Below are 26,780 nucleotides of genomic sequence, written 5' to 3'. Positions count from 1 at the left end.
CTGAAGGAAAGGGAACTGTGATCATACTGAGGCTCTTCATATCCTCCCAAAAACTATTTAGAGCAATCAGCAGCCAAGGAAAAGTAAATTCCCTGACATGGGAAGAAGTGGAAATAACATGAAGGTCCAGCCTCAGGGGGAACCCAACATTAAAGGGCAAAGGGTAAGTAATAGGTAAATTTTAAGGAAAAAGGCCAAAGCTATCAAAGATCTCAAGAGGAAAAACATGCAATTAAAACCTAGACCTTTTGCTTCCAAACAAAGTACCAACGCTGATTAAAATTAAGAGCCAGAGTAGCAAGTCTGAATCTTCCTAGTCTGGATTTTTTAACTTCATATAAGAGGACTTTCTGATTTCTCTTGGGAGTATCAGAACTTAATAGAACCTTTTCAATAAGTTGAAAGTCTAGGAGTATCTTTGTATAAATAATCTCAAGATTTTATAATGACTATTCAGTAATTTTGATTGCAAGAATTATTTCTTTATTTCTTTCCTTTAAAAGAACACATTTTAGAAGTAGAGAATTAACTTCAGATAACAGAAAATCATGGATTCTTTCAAGACCACATTGCTTCAGGAAATTACACTGATTGGAACTTTGTAGCTCTTGAAGATGAAAATATTCATTGAAGGGAAAGAAAAAAAACAAAAATGAGAATAGTATATAGACTTATCCAAGTATACATTCTCCATAAAGCTGCCTAATTTTCATAAAGGAAAATAACAAGTGGATAAAGAATGTTTATTTTACAATCTATTGTTAAACATTTGGGCAGACAAACAATAAAAGCCAGTCTATCAGTCCATGGATTTAGAATAGATACTACACATGGAAAAAGAAGTCAGTGCAGAGTTGAAAAAGAGGAGGGTAGAGAGCTGGATTGCATTTAATAAATCGCCTAATGCCTTCCATGATCATCTTGTTTTGTTTTTTTTTAAAACAGAAATGAATTTCTCAGATTTTTAATAGACATTTTCTTCTGATGATGCTGTATAGATAGAAATCATGAAGTAATATCACAGACTCTGAAAGATTTAAATTTTAGACCACCCAAAGGGCAAAGAAGGGGTACTGAGTTTAGTCAATAGGTTACAACATATTCTCTACCAAGAATTTTGCAGAAGTAACGCAAAGTATGCCATTGGAGAGATATACTTTCCCTCTTCCCCCAAATCAACCAGCCATATAGTGATAATGAAAGATAATGAAAAGCCAGCATCCTTCCTGGCTCTCCATGCAACTTTAAAAGATACAAAGTACTACCACAAATGGGTGTTCCTTCTATCATAGTTAGCTTGGGATGGTCATTAGGGGTGATTTTTGATTTGCATCATTGGAGGGAGTAACTACTCTAGTATGGTCATAGACCCCTTGGAATACCTGATGATTCTCACAACAAATTTGTCAGGCAAATAATGCAAGTTTTATTTTCATTTTGCTGATTAAAAAACTACAGTTCAGTGGTTAAGTGAACTACTATTAGATCACATAGTTCATCAGTGGCAGAACTCTGATGAAAAGAGAGGTCCTCAGACTCCATGTCCAATGATCTTTTTACTCTGCTACATTGATCCTACTGTGAATGAAGTGTTTTATTAGAAATTTTCTTTTTAAGTTTTCCCTTTTATTTTGCAGTACAGGATTAGATGACAAGACACACAAAGCTCTTTAATCATTTGCCCAAATAATTATTAAGGTCCTTTGTGAAGATAATTACCTAATAATTTTAATAAATCATACTTTTAAATTTCTAACCAATTAATTTTGTCATCCATCTATATTTCTCAATGCTGAGACACAAAATATTCCCATGTAAACTGTTGCTTTAGAAATATTTGTATATATGGGTCATGCTTGAGACATAGAAAATTCACAGCCTTTATTATTTTTTAATTCATTTTTTTATCTTTTAGAAAAATTTTCCATGGTTACATAATTAATTTTCTTTCTCTCACCCCCAAACCACCCACCCACCAACCTACCCATAGCTGATGTGCATTTCCACTGGGTTTTACATGTGTCATTAATCAAGACCTACTTCCATATTATTGATAGTTCCATTGGGATGGTCATTTAGTTTACATCCCAGATCATATCCCCATCATTCCATGTGTTCAAGCAGTTGTTTTTCTTCTGTGTTTCTACTCCTACAGTTCTTCCTCTGAATGTGGATAGCATTCTTTCTCACCAGTCCCTCAGAATTGCTGCTAGTAGAGAAGTATATTGCATTTGATTTTACCACAGTGTGGTAAACACTGTTTATACAGTCTCTGTTTATAATGTTCTCCTGATTCTGCTTTTTTCACCCTGCATCAATTCCTGGAAGTCATTCCAATTCACATGGAATTCCTCCAGTTTATTATTCCTTTGAGCACAATAGTATTCCATCACCAGTATATATCACAATTTGTTCAGCCATTCCCCAATTGAAGGGCATACCCTAATTTTGCATTTTTTTTTCACTACAAAGAGCGTGACTATAAATATTTTTGTACAAGTCTTTTTCACTATGATCTCTTTGAGGCATGTTCTGCTCCAAGTGGGGCAACTAGAAGGAAGGATGGACAAGAAGGTGCTTCTGCAAGCTGGGCCTGATAAGCTGGCCCAAGATCCTCAGGTGGTAAATGGATCTAGGCTGAGTGGGGATAGTGATGCCTGGGTAGCCACCAAGGCATGCTGGTAACCACCAGGACTTATGGATGGTCAACTCAGCTAAGCACCTGACCCCACTAACAGTGCCCAAGCCAAAGTTATTGAGGAGAAGTTGTATATATTGTTCAACAGCTCCTCTGGTTCCTTGGCTTGGGGTTAGTAATGATAAGGTTGGTAATGGGCTAGTTGTTGGTATTTGAATGGATAACTCTAACTGACAGTGATGTTGGTAACCTCCTTTCCCCTTTGGCTATAGTTATTAACTTGCACCTTGGAATGAATGTCAGTCTTCAATTGAATCAAGTTTGAAGGGGATTTAATACTTTGACTCAAAGGGGTTAGGAATCAGGATAAGGAAAGAGGTGTTGGGAATGGCTATGCTAAATCTAATGAAGGTTAAAGTAATCTAATCAATGAGCAACAAGTTAGTATTTGGCTGGAGATTCTTCTCCCCCTCACAGACCTGGCCTTGGTCTAGACCAAAGGAACAGAAGGGATAGTGATATCTTCTTGACAACTGTATTGTTGTTATCAGCTCTGTTTAGTAATATGTGAGGGTGAAAGGGAGTAAGGTAGGAGGAAGGATGGATGGGAGAAAGGAGAGAGGAAGGTAGAGGAAAGGAAAGGAAGGTAGTTGTCCCCAGCCAAGGCAGGGGAAAATTGACCAGAGCCCTTCAGGACTCAAATAAAAGATCAGAGAGCAACTTAGGGCTTAGAATAGCTAGGTTTTATTTAAATTAGAAAAGGGAAGGTCTAGGGGAAACTAGGAGGTAGATAGAAGGGGCAAAAAGGCACCAAGAGAGAGAGCTCAGGGTAGAGAGCATCAGTCAGCCGCCAGACTCAAGAGAGAGAGAGAGAGAGAAAAAGTGCCAAAACCTTCTCTCTTATCCTTTCTCTGACACCTCCCCCAAGGAAGTCTCCTAGGGCGTACACTAATTTAAAATGACACAAATAGGTGAATGAACTTCTTGTGGCAACAAGGTATGGATGCTGAATCTGCAGGTCTATAGGCCTACCCACCCTTCACTACCCACTCCCCTCCAGAAATCCCTTCTCAAGACTGAGACCTTGAGTGGCTGAGCCCCTGGGCTTTTATAGAGGTGGTCCGAACTGTCTTTTGCCCTTGGCTCATGCCATCTGGGTAAATTCCAAGTTCTATAACCAATGATCTGTCACTCAAGCTGTTCTCCATCTTTTTCCGGCAGTTACCTACTATAGAATGCTGCTTTTGGTTTTTGAAAATTTCAACCTGCAAATTTTCTGTTAACTATCTCTCTGGGAGAATGTACACTATGCTAATCTATTTTCTGTATTCCTATCCCTCTGTCTATAATCCCAAAATAATAAATTCCTATCTATGCTATGTCCTAAAGCTGTCTATGCTTACCTATGGTAAATATATGGGAAATTTTAACTGGGAAAGTTTAGGGGTTTGATTACAAGTGTTGAACAAGATTGAACATAAGTGTATAACCAACAATGTAAATCTGTAGCAAAATAATAAGTTCTTCCTTTGTAACTTTTCTTACTTTACTCTATGGCAATGCATTAACATAGCATTCTATCTTAGTTACTTCTGATACTGAACTTCTAACAAACATTCATAACATATAAAATTTAACATTCTCAACATTCTAGTACCTAAGCTATTATTAGGATTATTAGTTCGTAAGATTGTTTTATAGAAATGGATGCATGGAATCCCTGCAAAGATACAGGGACAGCCTCACCCAGAATTCCAGGGGACCCTCCTGGAGAACTTTGGGTGAGGGGGCAGTTGAGAGGAGTTGGCAGTTGCTTTGTGGGGGTTGAAGTGAGCAGACACTCTGCTTACTACTCCAGTCTTGACATTGGGGGTTCACCTGAGTGGTCATTGTGGCATAAGCCAGTGTGGTTTCTACACAAGGGTTAGCCTGTTTAATAGGGTTGATCTTTATCAAACTCAATACAACAAATATTTAGTAATTAGAGAGTAAAAATATTAATTAATAGCAGGAGAGCCAGTTTTAGTTAAGTGCCCTTCACCCCCTGGAATTCTGGGTGAGGCTGTCCCTGTATCTTTGCAGGGATTCCATGCATCCATTTCTACATAACAGATGTTACTAATAGACTAATAAACTAGTATTAGTTTATTAGTCTATTAAACCTACACTATTTTATGTTTATCTGAGATTTTCTTACAGATAAATCTATTTAAGACATTTATAACTTTAATACACTGTCCTTATGCTAGCTAAATATAAACATTTCCCTAGCTAAGCTCTCCCTAATGGTTAGTAAGGCTATTCATTTATTATGGGTTAGTACCAAGTATAATATGTATGTACAGGGTTTTTTGTATGTGAAGTTTTAACTATGAGAGTAAGTTAAGTAATATTTGACCCATCAAGGAACACAAGTTCTCTTGTTTATCATGGCCAAGGTAATTTGTACTCTTAACTATATACACTATTTACACTATGTACATGTGAAGTAGATCTAATGTGTCTGTGTTGGACATATAACCTAACATGTTTTGTTTGGTTCTATACTCACCATCTTCTTTAGAATCCTCCATGTCAATCAGCTAGTGTTTTGATGCATGTAACCCTAATGTGTGAATGTGCTAGACTATGCCTTTGATTTGTGTCTGAATGTGTTAACTTTGTACCATTCAAACCTAATCTTGCATAGTTGATCATGTTATCATTGTGATTTTTCTAGTGAAGTTGTCTAAGTCACATAGGTGTTGTAATAGTTCAAGTCATTGTGTAGTCCTTGAGCAACATCCTTTTGATGTGCTTGTGATGTCCTGTGAAGTCTTCTGCTCTTCCTCTGTGTGGGATACCCATCTTGACTGTTGTCGTGTTGATTGGAGAGTTGTCACCTCGAATCTGGAACCAGAGTGTGATTGTGTAGTATTGTGTTGTATTGTGTTGTAAAAATTTTTGTGTTTCCACAAATTTTTATCGAAGTCTTTGGAGATTGGCATCGCCATTGTTGTTATCTGGCTTTGTGTATACTCATCACTATCACTATATCAGGTCTTATATAGTTAGATTTTTAGATTGCTGCTGTTCTTGTATGGTTTGGCTTTCTGGCTGCTCTTCGTCTATGGTTTGGTTTTCTGGCTGCTACTGTTCATCTATGGTTAGGGCTTTCCGTTGAGGCTTTTCTTTGGAGGACTTTATGTGTGTGAAGTGGTACCATACTACTTTGCCTTTAACTTTTGCTGCCATGGGAGTTACTAAAATTATTTCATGTGGTCCAATCCATTTTGGTTCCAGTACTGACTTTCTGGTAAAATTTCTGATGTATATAGTGTCTCCAGGTTTGAAATTGTGCTGCTATAGTCTAATGGAATTCTTTGCAGGATCAAGGCTAATCTGTGTAGCTTATCTAGCCTTTCCTTTAATAGAGTGATGTACTCATAGATCTTACATTCAATACCAAGGTGTGATAGATAATTGGTGTCACATGGAGCTTTTCCATGCCATGGTAGTTGACCATATAGTGATTCAAATGGTGATAGGTGAGTTGAACTATTTGGTTAGCTTCTGATATGGAAAAGTGCCATAGGCAAAACATCTGGCCATTTGAGATGACTTTCTGCACAGAATTTTCCTATCATAGTTTTAAGATGGAGATTTGTTCTTTCAACGTGCCCAGAGGATTGAGGTCTGTATACTGAGCATAAATGTCTCTATCCCAAGCACCTGGTAGATCTGGTTTGGAATTTGCAAAATGACTACCAGAATCAGACGAAATTGTTGTAGGAATAGAGAATCTAGGTATTATTTCTCTAAGTAATATCCCTTTCTGTGAAGTGCTGTGCAGAATGTGTGGTGCAATAATTTCGCAAAAATGGTTTGCCAGAGGTTGACATCTACACTCCATTCACTAGATCTGGCCCTAGGTGTTCTTACCAATATTTCACTTCTTGTGGAGAGTATGCATTTTGTAGTTGATCCCCCTCCACTAAGGATAAGTGTAATATGTGCAAAGGTCCAAATCTAGCTCCAAATTTCGTGGTGATGTCTGCCCGGGGATTGCCTACCTGTACCGGTCCCATTACTCTTTTTTTTTTTTTTTTTTTTTTTTTTTTTTTTACATTTTTAAACCCATAACTTCTGTGTATTGGCTCCTAAGTGGAAGAGTGGTAAGGGTCGGCAATGGGGGTAAATTGACTTGCCCAGGGTCACACAGCTGGGAAGTGTTTGAGGTCAGGACCTCCGGGCTCTAGGCCTGACTCTCAATCCACTGAGCTACCCAGCTGCCCCTGGTCCCATTAATCTTTGATGTGCACAGTAGTGCATCACAGACACTTTGGTTGGTAATTGGACAGCTTGCAACAAGTCATTGATCAGTTTCCCATAGGCTATTGCTTTCCTCTTTGAATTCACAAAACCTCTATGTCTCCAGATTTCCCCTGATGCATGAACTACTCCAAACGCATATTTCGAGTCTGTGTATGTTTGCTATTCTCCCTTTTGCAATTTGAAGAGCTCTTGTTAATGTAAGGATCTCTGCCCCTTGAGAGCTGATCTTTGGCTCATGAGCTGTGAACCATAGAGTTTCTGTTTTGGTGGTTACTGCAGCCCCTGTAAAACGTTTCCCATCAACCCTGTAACTAGAGCCATCATAGAATAAAGTTAGATCTGCTTTGACTGTGGGTGTGTCTGATAAATCCTCCCTAGTCTTCTGCACCCTTCTGAATTTATCTTGGTGTAGGGTGTGAAATGTTGACCTAGACCCAATCTCTCCCATACCGTTTTCCAGTTTTCCCAGCATTTTTTTGTCAAATAGTGGATTTTTGTCCCAAAAGGTGGGATCTTTGGGTTTATCATGGACTCTCTTGCTGAGGTCACTTGCCCCGAAGCTATTCCACTGATCTTCACTTCTATCTCTTAGCCAGTACCATATTGTTTTGATGACTACAGCTTTATCGTGCAGTTTAAGATCTGGTACTGCTAGGCCATCTTCCCTTACATTTTTTTTCATTATTTCCCATGATATTCTTGATCTTTCGTTCTTCCAAATGAACTTTGTTATAGTTTTTTCTAATTCAGTAAAAAAAGTTTCTTGGTAGTTTGATGGGTATGGCACTAAATAAGTAAGTTAATTTCGGTAGGATGGTCTATTTTATTATATTAGCTTGACTTATCCATGAGTAATTAATGTTTTTCCAATTGTTTAGATCTACTTTTAATTGTGTGGAAAGTGTTTTGTAATCGTGTTCGTATAATTCCTGTGTATGGCTTGACAGATAGATTCCTATGTATTTTATATTGTCTTGGGTGATTTTAAATGGTGTTCCTCTTTCTACCTCTTGCTGCTGAGATGTGTTGGAAATGTATAGAAATGCTAATGATTTATGTGTGTTTATTTTGTATCCTGCTACTTTGCTAAAGATGCTGATTATTTCCACTAGCTTTTTAGTTGATTATCTAGGAATTTTTAGTTAGACCATCACATCATCTGCAAAGACTGATAACTTGGTTTCCTCGTTACCTATTTTAATACCTTAAATTTCTTTTTCTTTTCTAATTGCTACTGCTAGTGTTTCTAGTACAATGTTAAATAATAGAGGTAATAATGGGCATCCTTGTTTCAATCCTTATCTTATTGGGAATGCCAGAACAATTATTGTTGTATACTTGATATAGAGTGCAGTACAAGGAAGTCCTACATCTTAACATACATTAAGAGCCTCAATCTTGAGTCTCATACATGATCAAGTCTTTGGACTCTTTTGCTCAGAATGTCATCAATTCCTGTAGGATTGGTTTGGTTTCTTTTACCTTTTTGTGCTCTTTTGGCACTTTGAAGTTCAACTTCTGTGCTCCTTTGTGGTCTGTTTCTCCTTGGATTAGACATATTCATCGAGCAAAAGTCTCATAATATTTAAATAACTAGTGGCAGATTTCCATAGTCCACAGCTTTTTGAGTAATCATTTATATGCTAGGCAAATGGATATCTTAGCTTATTCTATTGCAAAAGTCAAAACCGTCAAAAGTCTTTTTAATACTAATGACATGTGCTTCAAATGTAAAAAAAAATGAGAGGAAAAAAATCAAATACTGTATGACACATGTAGGAAGTAAAAACAAAAATATTAAAAATGTGTAATTTCAAAATCACAGAGGTAAAGTATAGTGGCTAATTTCAAAAAAATAAGATTCATTTCCTCTTTAACTTGCCATGATCCGCAGTGTGAGTGCAAATGAGGCAGATAAAGCAATAATACATTGAAGAAAATACACAAAAAAATCTCAAAACTCACAAAATGTTACAAAAGGCATAACATAAATAGTTATTGTGGTAATGAGAATGCTCAAGATGCAAACCCAGAGAAAGAGAATGGTTCTAGTATGTATATAACCAAAGCTTCAAAGAAAAATAAAGTTCTAGTATAGATTCAATTAGAATTCTTTGAAAGATGAAGCAAGAGGATTTTTTTTGTTTATTTTTACTAAAATGGGACTGCTAGAGCAAAAACATTGAAAAGAAATGAGAGAGCTTTTCTCCCAAACTCACTGCCAGGATTCTCTGCTGCAATCGCATCCCTTAGGCAAGATGGTGTAGGTCAGAGTCATCAGATTTGACTGTATTGGATGCTAGGTGACCAGGGCAGCCTTCAACTGTAGTGGAGTAGAAGTTGTGGCCATCAATGACCCCTTCATTGACCTCAACTACATGGTTTACATGTTCCAATATAATTCCACCCATGGCAAGTTCAAGGTTACTGTAAAGGCAGAGAATGAAGAGCCATTGCCATCTTCCAGGAGCAGAATGCTGCCAACATTAAATGGGGAGATGCTGGAGTCCAGTACGTTGTGGAGTCCACTGCCATCTTTACCACCATGGAAAAGGCCAGGGCTCACTTGAAGGGTGGAGGCAAGTGGGTCATTATCTCTGCCCCTTCTGCTGATGCCCCAATGTTCATGATGGGGGTGAACCATGAAAAGTATGATAATTCCCTGAAGATCTTCAGTAATACCTCCTGCACTACCAACTGCTTGATCCCCTTTGCCAAGGATCAATTCAGGATACGAGAATATTTACAGCTGTTTTGAGATGGCAAAGAATGGAAATCTGAGGGGATTCCTCTTTAATTGGCAATGACTGAAAAACTTGTATAAATGTGATGCGATACTATTGTACTATAAGAAATGATGAAGGGGATGGTTCCAGAGAAACTTAGGAAGATTTGTAATAACTGATACTGAAAAATTTATATAGTGACAATATTGTAAAGACAACTTGAAAGACTTAGAAACTCTGATCATTATTATGACCTACCATAACATCAGAGTATTATTTATGAAACATGCTCTCCACCTCATGATAGAGAAGTGAAAGATACAGAGTACAAAATAAGAATTTTTATGGGTTGACTATTCATGTTTATAACAGGGATTTTGTTTTTCATTTTCAATAAGAGAGGAAATGAGGTGGAAAATTGTTCTTATTGAAAGAATGTAAAATTTAATTTTAAAATAAAATAATTGTAATGCTCCTTTAATACTTGATCATTGGTAGGAAGAATTTTTTGTGAATTCATAGATGGAAGGACTTCAAATTTACATAGGAAGGCAACTATGTCACTTTGTGTGCCAGTGATTATACCATAATATACATATCTCAACATAAAGGTTTAAACATTTAGTAGTTTGGTGAAAAAAAGTTTAATAGCTACAAAATAACTATTGCTGAATTTGTATCTAATTTTATTTAATTTCCATCTTTCCCATCTTTGAACTTACTGCCTTTTTTTTTTTAGTCACCTTTATTTAATAACATTGGTTGCTTATAATATTGTTGGCGAAGGTAAGGAATGAAGCAAAGGATTTAGATTTCTAGTCTCATCCAAAGGAACATATAGAACAACCAACTTCTTAATTTCCAACAGTAATTAACACACTGGTAGATGATTCCTTTTCTTAAACATTCTGTACCAGCACGATCCTTTATTTAAATATTTGAGTATTAATCTCCCCAATAGGTCCTGTTCCCATGCCAAAACATTATTTTGTTTTTCTTGAAGAGTTACTAATAGTTGTCAGTCAGTTAACAAGTTGTCATTGTATCTGGCTCAATGTAAATGTAAAGCATTGCAGCCTGACTGGCAAATTAATAAGACATATAGACATGGAACAATTAGGAAACAAGACAGTAAATATAACAACTGTACATTCTGTAATAATTAAATAATTTAATTCAGTCTGAGAAGGCATTATTCTAGCATTTTTCTAGTGACTATAGACCATATCACATAGATATATTTTTATTCCTTCATTATTCTTTGACATTATCTGGTTGACAGGATTTAACCTTCATACTTATAAAACAATATACTATTATTCTCTCATAAATTCAATATCTATCTATCCATCCATCCATCCATCCATCCATCCATCCATCCATCGGTCCATCTATCCATCCAGACACACACACAGGCTCCATAAGAAATTTGCATGGAGAATACTATTTTTAATACTAGTATTCCCCTATTCCTGCTGTTGTGTTGAAAAAGGGAGGAAGGATAATGGGAGAAAGGAAGGGAAAAGGAAGGTAGGGAAGGAAGCCAGGGTAGCCCCCACTCCTGGTAGGGAAATTAACCCGAACCCTTCGGAGCAGAACAAAAATCAGGCGACACTTTAGAGATATTTAAACTGGGCTTATTTAGGTTAGGAAAGAAAGGTTTGGGAAAGCTAGGAGTTTGAATCTCCAGCAGTTAGCTGGGACCAAAGCTCTCAGGGGCAAAAGGTTCTCTCCGGGGCGGGGGTTGTGTGTGGAAAGGCACTCTCCTCCGTTCTCCAAAAAGAGTGCTCTCCCTCGTTGCAGGAAAAAGGTGCCAAAATTCATGCTCTCTCTTCTTTATATACTTTCTCAGACACTTCCCACAAAGGAAGCGGGATGTATTACCATTTAAGTTCCTTTTAGATTTGGATCTTTGATCCTATGAATAGTGGTGTTAGATTATAATAATTTTTTTTGTTTTAAAGTAAGTTCATATTGATAACTCTTGTTTCCTTTTACATTACCATAATTTTCTCCAGTATCCTTGCCCCCTCCCCCTCCAAGACAGAGATCTCATATAACAAGTTGTAGTTTTTAAAGAATAGGGGGAAAATCAGCATAACTAATCAGTACATTGAAAAAGTGTGCAGTGTACAACTTATATGGACCTCTTACATCTCCAAAAGGGTGGAGTGTGTCTTCTCATACCTTTTTTCTAAGCTATTTTTAAACATTTTTCCTTTTTTTTTTTTTTTTTGGTGATTTCCGCTTACACTGTTGTAGTAACTGTGTTTATTGTTTTCTCGCCACTTTGTACTTCACTGTACTTCACATACATCTTCTCCTGCTTCTCTGGATTCATCACATTTCATCATTTCTTACAACTCAGCAATATTGCATTACTTTCATGGACCACAATTTGTTTAGCCATTCCCCTATTGTTGGACATCTGTTTTGTTCCCAATTCTTTTCAATCATAAAAGGTACTGCAGAGCATAATATTTTCTTATCAATGACCTCCTTGGACTATAAGCTTATTAGTGGATTTCTAGTTCAAAGAGTCTATATGTACATTTTAGCCATTTTATTTGCATTATTCTAAATTGCTTTCCAGATGAACTATAGAAGTTCATAGCTCCATCAACAGTGCACTAGTGGGCTCATCTTCCCACAGTTCTTATATTGACTGTTTATGTTTTTTGTTATCCATACCAATTTCAAGGTAAGAAGTAAATATCTTCAGTTTGCTTTGATTTGCTTTTCTTTTATTGTTAGTGAGTTGGAGCATTCTTTCATAGGGTTATGTTAAGTTTGCAAGATTATGTGATTTTCAAGTTCCTTTCCAACCTTAAATCTGTTTTCCAAAGAATCAAACTGCAAGTGAGCCAAAGGGCAACATAGAGAAACATGACAAGAACAAATAGATAACAGCCATCTTCCAAAGGGTCTTATATATAGTTATCACTCAATAAAAATGCATTTAATTGAAGTGATTATTCTGAAATTTCATTCTTAATGACATTTAATCCACAGAGTCTAAGCTTCTTGATTTGTAGTGGTACAATTGATTATACCACAAGTTTTATTTTAAACAATATTAAAATCTAGTCTTTTCACTGGATTATGACAACACAGTACAGTGTATGGAAAACTGACCTTAGAGCCTGGAAGACCTGGGTTTAACCTCTCCTGGAATCATATTCAACCAGACAATCAACAAGCATTTGTTAAGAATTTACTCTGTCCCAGGAAATGTAACAAGTAGTAAAGATTCAATAAGTCAAGAAGGATTTTGTTTATGTCTTATATGTACCAGGTACTGTGTTGAAAACTAGGGATCCAAAAAAATTTTTTTAAATCTTGTCCTCAAGCAATATCCAGTAGGATATGAATAATATGAATAACCAGGTACATACAAAATATATGCACTAAATAAAGAAAATTTGAGAGCCATCTAGAGAGCACAGTGGATATAAAGCATCAGACCTGGAGTTGGAGGGATCTGGGTTTGATTTGATTGATTTGATTTGATTCTAGAATTGATACTAAAATGGAAAGTAAGAATTCAAAAATAATAACGTGAAAGAGAAGGACAAATTAGGGAGTGGGAAGACAAGGAAAGGAAAAACTTGAGGCAGAGAATTTCAGGCATTGGAAATAGCTAGTTTTTCCCTTGGGATCCCAGAAAATGCAATGTCATATTTGAAGACTACAGTCTTTTGGTTGGGAACCATTTGCTTTGTTGTTGCTCCCCAGGGTATTCAAGCCCTTGCTATTGACCCTGCTATTCTCCCTACTGGACCTAATATACTCCCTGGCCTTTTCATGTGCTATGAATTGAATATGAACATGGACACTCTTTTATATATTGTCTCCTCCAATTATAATATTCCTTGACACCCAGAGCTGCTTAGTTTTCTTTCTGTATCCCTGCCACTTAGCACAGTGCTTAAAACATGTTGGAATCAGAAGCTAGATATGGAGTGATTTGGGAGCATAGAACCTAGATTCAAAGGAACCCAGCAACAGAATTTGGGTTCCTGGATGTAGAAATGTCATAGCAGATATGACTTGATATTTAGGTAACATTACTCTTTTTAACCTAGGATTTTTTATATATTTTCTGCTCAGAACTACAACTAAAGATAGCTATAATTAAGAATAAAACCACAAATGGAAGTAAGTAAATACAACAGAGGAGTGGCATGTGAGGTTTCTTGTTTGCTAGAGCAAATGAGTTGAATGAAGATGAAATGGGAGTAGTGAAGTGCACTAGCATACCCATATTTCAGAGCTTTTAATAGATTTTTAATAGCTTTTTAATAGAGCTTTTAATAGGCATATATCTAACAACCTAAAAGCATTAGAAGAAACTATTGATTGTAGCATTTTGATTAATATGAAACATAGACTAAGAAGCTTTTGAATGCAGAGAAATAAATAGCACTAGTTAAATGCTATTGAATACTTAATTCATTGTCTTAATTGTATTATTTTCTTCCAGTATTTCAGTAGCCTAATAGAAGGTGGCTTTCCCCATATATCCTTCCAAAAATGTAATTAATACCCACAAATGAACATACCACTTTCCACATGTGATCTTATAGATCACATATGGCAGAGTATGGTGGGTAGGACTATTGCTCATCATTTCTGTCTATTTTAATACAGCCTAAGATCTTACTTGCTTTTTTGACTGCCTTATTAGTCTGTTGTCTCATTGAGCTTGCAGGACACAAGATTCCTTGTATCTTTTTCAGACAATCTATTTTCTAAAAATACCTCTTGTTCTTCTCTAGGTTTTAATTTCCTTTGCATTACCTACCTGATTGATAACTCCTCAGATTCTTCTGTTAGCTTGGCTTTCATTTTATGCTCCTTAACTGTGTATATTCCCAAGGCTTTGTCTTGAGGCCTCTTCTTTCCACCTTTTCTCTTTTGTTTTCATGGGGGCATAGTCTTCATCTCTGTGCAGATGACTTCTAACTCTGTGTGTCTAGCCATAAAACTATAGTATACTATCAGCAACTGTCTTGAGCTGAATGACATGTAGACATCTCAGATATATCATGTATGAAATACATCACACTTTACAAACTTCTACATTTCTGTCAAGGGCACCACCATCTTTACAGTAATCAAGGTTCTGATTCTCAGTGAAAGCTAGGTGATCCAGTGTATAAAGAGCATTGGACTTTAGATTCTTTAAAAACACAGTTTGAGTCTTACCTCAAACACTTACTAGCTATGTGACCCTGGTCAAGTAACTTAAGTTGTAAGTGCCTTAGTTTCCTCATTTATAAAATGAGAATAATTGCACCTACCTCACAAAGTTGTTGTGAGGATCAAATGATCCTCCCCCATTTATATAGCTTATTAAGAGTTACATATATATGTACATATATACATAAATATATGCACACATCATATATACATGCACATATACATGCACATACATACGTACATACATACATATACACATGCATATGTCAATCTTACTGGGCTATATACGTCCTAACTTTTATCATCATTATTAACTCTTCACTCTTATGTATCACTTACTTACCAAATTTTATCATTTGTACCTCCACAATATCTCTTGTATTTGTGCCTTTCTGTTAATGAACATAGCCATTGTCCTATTTCATACCTGCATTATATCTTGCCTGTATTGCAGTAAGCCTCCTATTTATTCTCCCTGCCTCAAATCTCTCACTGCTCCAGTCCTTCCTTTACATAGCTGCCAAAGTGATTCAAATAAAGCTCAGGTCAGTTCATGGCACTTTCTTAGTAAACATCAATGGTCCTCTATTACTGCTAGGATCAAATATTAACTCCTCTGTTTCAAGCTACTTTTATGAAGTGCATATTCACTTTGTGCCCTTTTTGCCCTTATCAGGAGTCCTCAGCTATCCCCTTTATGTGGCACTTCATTGCCCTTTGCCTTCACACTGCCGTGTCTGGAGTGCATGTACTCCTCGTAGCTATCTCTTATAAGTATTTCTTTTTCTTCAAGCTTAGTTCCAGTATCACCTCCATTAAGCTTTTCTGAATCTTCTAGTGATTAATATATTCCTTCTCCCCAAATAAGTTATATTTATTTAATTTGTTTTATGTGTACTTAAATGTATAAAAAATCTTCTGCTAAAGAAGGAAGGCAAGTTCTAATTTCCTTTTAAGTCTCTGCTTAAGCACTTTCTGCATGAAGTCTTTCCTCATCTTCCTGGCTACTAGTGCTTCATACATATACCCCAATCACCAATTTATTTTCTTGTAATTGTCTTTGTACAAGTTTTTTCCTTCCAATCTAGATTGTAAGCTCCTTTTGCAGGCATGAACTATTTTCTTTTTTGTCTTTGTTATCTCAGCACCTAACGTGGTGAATGAGTGAACAAATGAATAAAAAATCATTATCAAGAATATATACTGTACCAAGTGCTCTGTTAATCATTGGAGATATAAAATGAAAAAAAAACTAGACTTTGCTCTCAAGGAATTCCTACTCTAATTGATGAAGAAAACATATAAAAGAAAGTTCCTTTGCAGAATAGGAAAGGCAAGAGTACAATGATGAGGTGCATGGCAAGACCAAGAGGTCCTTAAGTACTTAAATCATTAAGATGACAATTCTAGGGAGTTGAGATAAGGCATATGATAAGGCCTGGAGAATCTTGGGAAATAAAGACAGATCATATGGTAAGGATTGATGGATTTCCATCTCATCAAAAAAGGAAAGAATGGAATTTCTACTTCCATTTCATAACTTCCAGTAGCCCCAGGCAAGGGAGAAGGCATATAGGGTAGAGTCTCCTACCTTCCTTCCCAGCCATCCCAGAGAGGTTCTAGATCTACTTAAGGCAGGGAAAGGAGGCAAGGTGAAGGAAGTGGTGTATTCCCATTAGTGATACATAGTAGTAATTTAATAAATCTTTATTAATTGATTGGGGTTGATATTTTGAACCTATGTATGAGATTTTAAATTAAGATTTTTTGGATCAATATTATATATAATTATTATGTTTGAATTTGTTCCTAAAGAAGAGGTTGCAGAATGTTCTTCTCTTCCTTCTTTGCAGAGGTGGGGAACTATAAATGAGGATCATTTCATATACTATCAGACCTTGTTAAAACATTACTCTAGTCAAACCAGTAAATCTTTATTAAGTACTTACTATATGCCAAGCCCTATGCTAAGTACTCAAGATAAAAAGCAAAACAAAACAAATCATTCCTTCCTCTCAAGGAAATCATTGCAAAGAACCATATAAAAACAATAACTATATAGGATGAATTGGAGATAATCACAAAGAGGAGACACTAAGGTTAAGAAGGTAACTGGAACTTAAAGCCAGGGAAGCCTGAAGGTGTAAGCGATGAGGGAGAATGTTATAGGCAGGGAGGGCAGCTAATGAAAATACCTACAGTCCAGAGATGAGTGTGTTATGTGAGGACTAACAAGGAGATGGATGCTACTGGATTACCCATTTCATGGAGGTAAGGAAGATAGTAAAGTATAAGAGAACTGGAAAGATAGGAAGAGACCAGATTGTTACAGACTTTTAAAAGCAACCGGTTATTGCAATAATTTAGATAAGAGTTTGTGAATCCCTATGTCAGGCTTGGGGCAGAGTCAGTTAGTTAATTTTGGTGAGCCTTAATTTTCCCCCTTTTAAAATGTTGCGTTATGGAGATTGACTCCCTGAGTATAAGGAGTGATATAGTTGAGAATGAAAGTAATGTCAAAACTAATAATATCAACATAAATATTTTTATATTATAAGGGAAGAAATATTTTTGGATACTTATTCTACCATACATGTTATCTGTGCATGCCAGCTTTATGTCATCTTCAGATTTGATGAGCATGCCACATATACCTTTCATCTTCATAAAATCTTATCACCAAATTACACTGTAGGCCAAAAGTCAAGATTCTCTGGCTCAAAGGCCAAATCTAACTTTCATTATCACATTGGTTGTCATTGCAATTTAAAGTATAGTGGTTTGAATATCTTACTGGGAGTCAAGAAAACTCTAGGCTCAAGTCCTGCCTCAGATAGGTATTAGCTGTGTGACCCTGGGCAAGTTATTTTACTTCTCACTTTCCTTGGTAAAAAAGAGGACATTGTACTTGATAGACACTAAGGATGCTGAGAAGGATCACTACTAGCTCTAAATCTCTGCCTTGCCCCCCTTTCTTCTTCTCTCTCCCAACATTTTCTCTCTTGCTCTTCCTCCTGCCATCTTTCAGTGTACTCTAGGATAGCATTAGTGTTTAGAACTGCTGTTACACTATTAACTCATTCTGAACTTCCTGCACTCCAGCAAACCCCAAAGTGTCTCCTCCCCTGCTTACAAAATTACCTATCTTTCCACACATCATCTAATATTCTAAAACTGATAATTTCCACACATCATCTAATATTCTAAAACATTTAACACTTTGAATTTATTTGTACTGAATTTCAGTTCATTAGATTTGGTCTACGTTGATGTTTTGGCTATCTTTTCTCTGATTCATCTGATCACTTTCCAAAAGCCAATAAATGTATTTCAAAATAATCCTTTGTCTTAATTCTTTAATATGTTGCTTAAATCATTCTTCCTCTAAGAAAAGAAAAACAAAAATCTTTTTGACAGGGATATTTGACCCCCCTAGAGATTCTTTTAAATTTAATTTGTATTAACACTTTCTCTATTGCTTTCTTAAATCTATACAGTCAGCAGAATCAAACTTGCTTAGTGCTTGCTGAATTCTGAGGTTTAAATGGTCACACTAAAAATTTATAAATTGACCGTTCTAGGTTCAAGCTAACTCCTTTACCTCCTGCTCATTGACTTTCTGTTTTGTGAAAACTTCTCTAGACTCAAGACAAATGGAAGACATTGTATCACCAGATCTATATTAAAAACCTTTGTTTTACTATAACTTAGTATTATAACCCAAGAATCTGTCACTATCCAGGCTGACTGGTGATGAGTCTTTCTAAATTTAGTCATGCTCTTTTGGGTGATCAAAGTCCGTTCTATATTTAAAGTCTCTTTCTAGCTTGCTGGGTAAATATAAATTAAAATAACCTGAAGTTCCAATATAATTTTGTGGGAAAATTTATAACAAATTTTCTTTAATATTTTAAATAGTTCTCTATTCAAGGAATAAACCTTGATTTCTCATTGTCTGTTTATTAAAAGGAGATCAATGTTGCAAATTGCATTTTTAAGATATTCTAATCAGAATAATTTTCTACTAAATTTTCATTGAGTCCCTATCTAATTTAATTTTTAGAAGTAGAAACTCTGTTTTTCCTCTATGAATACTTTTAGGATTTTTGAACAATTTTATAGGTCCTTTTAATGTTACAAATTTTCAGATAATGTTTTCAGAGATACTCTGGATAATTTGCAGTGAAAGAGGAGCAGGTCAGAGGTTAACTTTTTTCCCCCTGCTGGTCCAAATTTCCCTGGGTTTTGTTCTACTCACCTATTCAATACTTGAATCTTGATAAAGTCCAATTTGTATGGGTCATTTTTTTCTGTGAAATAATTATTCATAGACAAAATTAAAATCTCTAGAATAGAGTTTCTATTATTCAGAATAACCTCCTGTATTATCAAGTTTTGACAGTTGTTTCTGTCTTTATCTAGAATAACTGTAATGTATTCCAGTAAAGCCTTTATATTTGCTAATATCAAAGAGGGATAGATGGATTTTTAAATGATTCTTTTAGTACCTATAAAAGTCCTATCTTAGTGGAAAAACATTGTTATAGACTATCTTAGATGGCTTACTATGACAGTAGGTCTGAGGTCTAGTGGATAACCAATAATAATGGTACTATCATTATTTAAAGTAAGTTCTCTACGTTTAATAGGCATATATTGTACCTATATTTGGTTCCTATCAATGAACAAATCCCTAAGGCAAATATTCAGTTTGTGACATTTGCACATATCTTCATCTCAAACATACTCTTCATCCTCAAAAAAAAAAAAAGCCCTTTATTTGATCTATCCATTCCCACTTGCTATCATTCATTATAACACTCTTCTCTTTCATACCTAAACAACTTGAATTCAATGCCTATTACCTCTCATTCTCTTAACTCTGCAGAATGGTTTCCAGCTTCACTCTATTGAAACTTCTTTCTCCCAACTTACTTACCATTGTTCTCTTGATTACCAGATCTAATGGATTCTTCTCAATCCTTATTCTTCTTAACCTCTGAAGCCTTTGGCACTGCTGATTAATCTCTTCTGGATATTCTGTCCTTCCTAGGCTTTCATTTTACACTGCTTTCTCCCAGTTCTCCTTCTGACTGCTCCTCTGTCTCCTTTCTAGACCTTCAAACAGGTCATGTAGATGTCCCTTTTATCCCCTCCTGGGTCCTCTTCTCTTTCCCCCCTCTATACTATTTCATTTGTTGTTCTAATAAGCGCCCATCTGTGTATCCAGCTCCAACCTCTATCAGTCTCCAGTCTTGCATCTCCAAATGCCTTTTAAAAAAATAATCCTTACCTTTTATCTTAATATCAATGCTAAGTATTGGTTCTAAGACAGAAGAGCAGGAAGGGCTAGGCAGTTTCAGTTAAGTGACTTGCCCAGAGTCATACAACTAGGAAGTGTATGAGCCATATTTGAACCTAGAACCTCCCAAGCCTGACTATCCATCAAGCTGCCCTTCTAATTACCTTTTGAATATATTGAATTGGATGTCTTTCAGATATTTTAAGGCCAATATGTCCAAACTGAACTTGCTACCCTCAAACCCTCTCCTCTTTCTAATTGTCCTTTTACTATTGAGGGTACTATCATCTTCCCAGTTACCCAGGCTCATAATCTATGGCACCCTTAACTTCTCCCTCTCTCTCATCTCCCTATCCTATGAATTGATAAATCCTATTGATGCTTCTTTTGCAATATTTGATATATACTCCCCTTCTCTGGCACCGTTTTAAGGCCCTTATCACCTCATGTGAAGACTTGAAGTGATTTTCTGATTGGTCTCCTAGCCTAAGTAGGCTCCACTCCACTCTATCCTCCAGTCAGTGACAAAAACAATCTTCCTGAAGCATAGTACTGACCATGTCACTATCACCAACTTCTCTTCCCCCTTCAGTGTAATCCAATGGCTTCCTGCTAACTCAGAAATCAAATATAAAATCCTCTGCTTGCCTTTTACAACCATCATAATTTATCTCCCCAGTTATCTCCAAGTTTTCTTACACCTTATTCCCCAACGTGTACTTGTGTACTTCGAGATCTAGACCCTGGCCTTCTTGCTGATGCTTGCACAAAGTACTTCATTTCCTGACTCCATGTAGTTTTCTTGGCTGTCCCCCAAGCCTAGATATTTTTTCCTGTCACTTCCACCTTTTGGGTCCTCTAGCCTCCCTCAAGTCCCAGCTACAGTTCCACCTTTGATGAAGAAGATGATGATGGTAATGATGTTGGATAGCAGCATTTATATAGACCCTACTATGTGCCAGGAATTGTGATAAGTGCTTCACAAATGATTTCTTACTGGGAGACAAGTGCTATTGTTATCCTCATTTTACAGTTGAGTAAAATGAGGTAAGCAGAGGTCAAATGATTTGCACAATGTCTTATGGCCAGTGTGTGTCTGAAGACAGATTTGAAATCGGGTCTTCCTCACTCCAGGCCCAGCACTCTAGCCACTCTATTATCTAACCACTTTTTGCAAGAAGCCTTTCCCAGATTTTCTTAATCTTAGTGCCTTCCCTCTGAGATTATCTTTTATTTATCTTATGTGTTTTTATTTACTAATATAGAGAAAGACAGAGAGTAGATATAGTTTTTACTTAGTTATTTGCATGTTGTCTCTCCCTATTAGACTGTGAGCTCCTTGAGAGCAAGGACTGTTGGTTTTCCTTTCTTTGTCTGTCCAATGCTTAGCATAGTGCCTATCACATAGTAGGTACTTAATAAATACTTGTTAACTTCACATTTGTGTTCTCAGATCACTAGGATTAAAAAAAAAAAAAGTTACTCCCGAAAGAAAGTCTAGGAATTCAGATATAAGAATAATAGAGATGATTGGAGCACATGACACATCTCTTCTTCCCTACTGGGTTCAGGCTTCTTTTCACTTATTGTCTCACTACAGGGAGGTTGGGAATCAGCTCTCTTTTGCCTCCACCGCCTGAAGACTAGGAGTATGATTTCTAGCAATACATGCATTACAGCAAAATTCAACTAAAAGGCATATATGGCTGCCCTATGAAGTTCATTATAATGAAATTTTGCCTGTACAGTCAGCTTTTTCTCTTCAGGTACCACTTATTTCCCTGTTATTCAGACATTCCATGGCTGTCCCTCACACTTGCCCAGTGAGCTTCATATTTACCATCTAGCTATCTTTCTTGCAGCTTCCAGGGGTCACCTAATCATAATTACTTTCCCTTACATAGCCTCGCTTTTTCTTTTGGAATATTGTTTACATATTTCATTGTCATATTGATTTTTATTTTGCTGGGCTTTTGGTGGGTGTTTCTCTAGTTTGTCAGCTCAAGAAAATTGTTTTTGTCTTTTCACTGGTGTCAGTTTATGGAATATAAGCATCAAAATGCCAGAAATTCTTACTGTATATTGTATGTTCAGCTCCTTACCTATTTCATTTTTTATCTCCCTCTCTAAGATTTTCCAGTTGGCACAGTTATTAAAGTTCTTTCATAGGCTAACCAGTTTTATAAGACCTTCGTTATTAGCTTGATTATAATTTGAAAAACTGACACTAAATTGTTCAAGAGACTTTTAGTGGGAGAAAATGTAACATTTCAACAGAGATGCTAAATGATGAAAACAAGTTTTAACAACAAATTCTGATGTTTTCTTATCACAGGTGCAAAAGTCAAGAAATAAGCAGTTGCGAGAAATGTTCCCAGATGGCTTTAGTATTCATCATGCTGGAATGCTTCGACAGGATAGAAGTTTGGTTGAAAACTTGTTTTCTCATGGACATATCAAAGTCCTAGTTTGTACAGCTACATTAGCATGGGGTGTCAATCTCCCTGCTCATGCTGTTATCATTAAGGTAAAAGCTTATCTTTCTTACATAGATATTAAAATAAACCTATAAGACCATTCATGCTGAAAAATATTGTATTTTTAGGTGGTCTGATTAAATAGTTTTCTCTATTCAAAGTCTAATATGTTATGAAAATTTAACTGTATCATCGATTATGATAGGATTAGGTAAAGTACACTTTTGAAATCTTACCATATTTGTCTAATTTCAGCATTCATCTCATCAGGATTATATTTGTATGTGTTTATGTTAATTTTTATTAACTTTTCTTTAACCAGGGAACACAAATATATGCTGCAAAAAGAGGTTCCTTTGTTGACCTTGGAATTTTAGATGTCATGCAGATATTTGGTCGAGCTGGAAGGCCACAATTTGATAAATTTGGGGAAGGCATAATCATAACAACTCATGATAAACTCAGCCATTACCTGACTCTACTTACTCAACAGAATCCAATTGAAAGCCAATTTTTGGAAAGTCTTGCAGATAATCTGAATGCAGAGGTAAGATACAATTAATGACAACTTGTCAGTTATCTTAAAAACTAGCTACGTGAAAAACCTGGATACTTTTGGGAAGAGGTCAAGCAAAACAAATAAGAAAACCATTGCTTATCTATTCAGGTTTTCTTAAAATTGGCATCATATTTTTGTTGGAATCATGAATAACACTGTACAAAAAAATCATGAAAATCTAATTAAATATAATAACTTACAACTGGTAAGTAAACACTACCATAAATTACAAAGAAATAATTGCCTGGTGCACTGTGGGACTTCTAAACTGCTTTCTGACTCCATCCTCTCCTTGGCTTTCAGTAAACTTTCCCAATATTCTCATTCAATAGGAAAAAAGAAATAAATTCTTGAGTTTAATGTGAATATGTAAAACTATTTGATACATAATATTTCTTTAGCATAAATTTTATCAAAATTCAGTCAAATAAATTAGTGATGCATTTTATTCTGTTTCTTGTCAACTGATACTTTTATTTTCAATATCTATCTGTCTATCTATTCTATTATCTTCTTTTTTAGTGTCCATACTAAATATCAGTTCCAAGGTAGAAGAGTAGGTGAGGCAATTGAGGTTAAGAGACTTGCTCAGGGTTACACAGCTGGGAAATGTCTGAGACTCATAGAAAAAATAAGGCAAGAAAATGTATCTGCCTTGATCATGCTTTTTAAGGTATACAGAGATAATTTAAGATTTTAATTGGGGAAAATAGGAAAATAGTGAAAAAAACTATATTATTAAACTTCTCCAAAAGTCTACCAGAACAAGAAGAGAGAAACAACTCCCAATTCAGTTGACCATTAAATCTATGTGAAAAATAGCCTATCCAGATGTTAATGTCATCCTTAATTTTTTTCGAAGTAGAAGGAAACAGGCCTATGCTGCTATTTATATGATATTGTATGTGATTATCAAATTTCCAATGGCTCAAAATATAATGGGGAGCTGCAAGGTTGTAGTATCCTATAACATATTTACCAAAGCTTGATGGCTAGAATTAGAATTGAGAGAGACGTCAAAGATGTTAAAATTCAACCTGAAATGGATTTACTGGAATAAATAAACAATTGAGACTTTGATGCAGGATTCTTTGAATTTGTTTTTGAATTTGAAATTCCTGTTTGTGGTTTTGAAATCACATTATTTACAATAGATTAAAGTATTTGTGTGTGTATTTATATACATATGTATACATATGTCTACACATACTTTATGTTACATATATATGTATATATGTCCTTTTTTTCATTTTTTCCTGCCATATTCTCATAGAACAAGGAAAAATTGTTGACATTACATGATTTTATATTTTTCAGATTTTTCTAAGATGCAAATTTGAGTATACTTAAAATAACAGAATTTGGCTGTTTAGTGCACAAAACCACAAAACTCTGTGCCTGGAAATAAAAATAATTATGAAAAGTCACCTGTAATACTATATGTAAATATTATCTTCATCCTTTACTGTAATTTATATATTTTCCAGGAATAGTTCAATACAGATTCAATGAATACTTTTCTCAAATCAAAGAGGAAAAAGTGTAATATAATTTCAAAAAGTTGAATGTTTCTTTGAAAACAAAGGTATCTTAGACAAGTTTAATATAGGGCATTTCTTAATGTGGATTTTAAAATTAATATTCAATATCTCCAAAGTATGATATTTATAAAAATTTATTAATATTTAACTAGAGAACACAGGGAATGTTCCCCACTCACTTCATGTGGAAGAAAGAGATAGAGGGGCATTACCCAAAACTTATATACAATCACACAAAAGATGCACGTAAACAGAAAGAAAAAAGAATTGTGGGTAATACAGAGAGGAATTTTGGGCAAGGGTTCAAGATTTTCCAACTATTCATTTTTTAATTCAACTACACTGCTATCACATATAGTTGTTTAGTCAACACAAAGTCTTTAGGGGAAAATCATCATTGTTTAACATTTGGTGTCCTCTCTGCATACAAAGATGTGTCATAACTTTTATAGTTTTTATTTTTGATTCTGATTGTGTTTTCAGGAAATAATCATAAAACCAGAAGCTAAGCAACAAAAAATTAGAGCACTGGAAATAAGATTTTTAACAAAAAATTGTTATATAAATCTTAGACAGTAGATTTCCTTAGATTTCTAATGTTAATGTCACTGTTAGGTGTTGTGACTTCACATTCCTGAAAATGAGGGAAAAGGCTGTTGGAGAAATTTTGCATATATTTAATAGAACTGATCTAGAGAAGGCAAATTTAGTCTCAGCTCTCTCAGCTGGGAGGCTGGAGGATAGATAGCATTAAGTGGAATCGATGGTTAGCCTTTCACTAAATTTTTTCCTTCCTTTGATGGGACTATCTGAGACTGTGTTTTAGAGGAAAAGACAGATAAACTTCTTCCAGGCTTTTAGAAGTGTGTTAACAATAAGACATAATTGAAGGCAGTATTACTCCTGCCTAATTTTTAAGAAAAAATCAACAGGAGCCATGTTATTTTTTCAAGAGTCAAACCCTTAAGAGGGGAAAAAACACTTTTAGAAATTATCTTTTACAAGGCTAATCATTTTTGGTACCTTCTGACTTCTCCTGTTATTGTATTTATGAAGCTTAGAAATAAAGTTAGCCCAGGGGATAATTTTTATAGTAGATAAAAGAATACTAGATAAATTATGATGGTTAAAAAAAATTTAAACCAAATTTTCTTTCAATGTATTTTAAAATTAATCTGAGCTATGGTGTACCATATTTGATTTTGCATAAGATCAATTGATAATCTTCCTTTGTGTAATAAGATAAAAATAATCACTTTCCCCAAGTTTCATTATAGAAAGTATGAAATAATTTAGATTTCATCAGATAGTTCTTAAATAATTGTTCCCTTCAACTAAAAAGTAGTTTTTTATTTTTGTCACTAGGTGGCAGGCAAGGATCAGTATCTAAAAATTCCATTGCAATAATTTTATTCTTGAGTAGATACATTTCTTTTATTGTAAATATCCGGAAGTCGTCTTTCTCATAGCTCTGCAACTTTTGTGGTCCATCCTCCTTTGTTCTTTTATCACTATTGCTCAGGCCTGTGTTTATAAAAATTCCTAAGGTTTATTTTATTTGATAATAAGATCAGGGCAATTTTTTTGGTCTTTTATAAAATTATCTGCTTTCAGAATGGTTTATTATTTTTAAATGCCTTAATATATTCTGTGATGTAGAAGCATCTTTACAGCTTTCAATTAAAAATTTGGAGAAGAACTTAAGAAAGAGTTGGTCTTTTACCTTGCCTTCAAACTGAATTCCTTTAAGGCTGTCCAGACAAATGGATGTCCTATTTAAGATCTCTGGGGAAGGAAATTGTATAGTTTCTCTTGTTGTAATCCTTTTTAGGATTTAGTACCCCATACTGTAAGAAAATCCGTAAAATAATAAAATTATAAATTGTCCTTCTGTTTTGTCAAATTTGATACAAATAAGAATTCCTGTTTGTGGTTTTGAAATCACATTATTTGCAGTAGATTAAAGTGTGTGCATATGTATATACATTTGTTTATATTATATATATATATATATATATATA

General features: G+C 35.2%; 1 protein-coding gene across 1 annotated transcript in view; it reads left to right on the top strand.

The window, feature by feature from the left end:
- Positions 1 to 26,780, top strand: part of ASCC3 (activating signal cointegrator 1 complex subunit 3) — a 357,810-nt gene that overhangs the window by 155,063 nt on the left and 175,967 nt on the right. The window contains exons 13-14 of the mRNA XM_044675397.1: positions 22,518 to 22,709; positions 22,982 to 23,206. Coding sequence (XP_044531332.1) covers positions 22,518 to 22,709; positions 22,982 to 23,206 — 417 coding nt within the window. The remainder of the gene's footprint in view (positions 1 to 22,517; positions 22,710 to 22,981; positions 23,207 to 26,780) is intronic.

Source organism: Gracilinanus agilis, chromosome 4 (genome assembly GCF_016433145.1).
Source record: "Gracilinanus agilis isolate LMUSP501 chromosome 4, AgileGrace, whole genome shotgun sequence".
Lineage (NCBI taxonomy): Eukaryota > Metazoa > Chordata > Mammalia > Didelphimorphia > Didelphidae > Gracilinanus > Gracilinanus agilis.
This window is presented reverse-complemented; position numbering and strand designations above follow the sequence as displayed.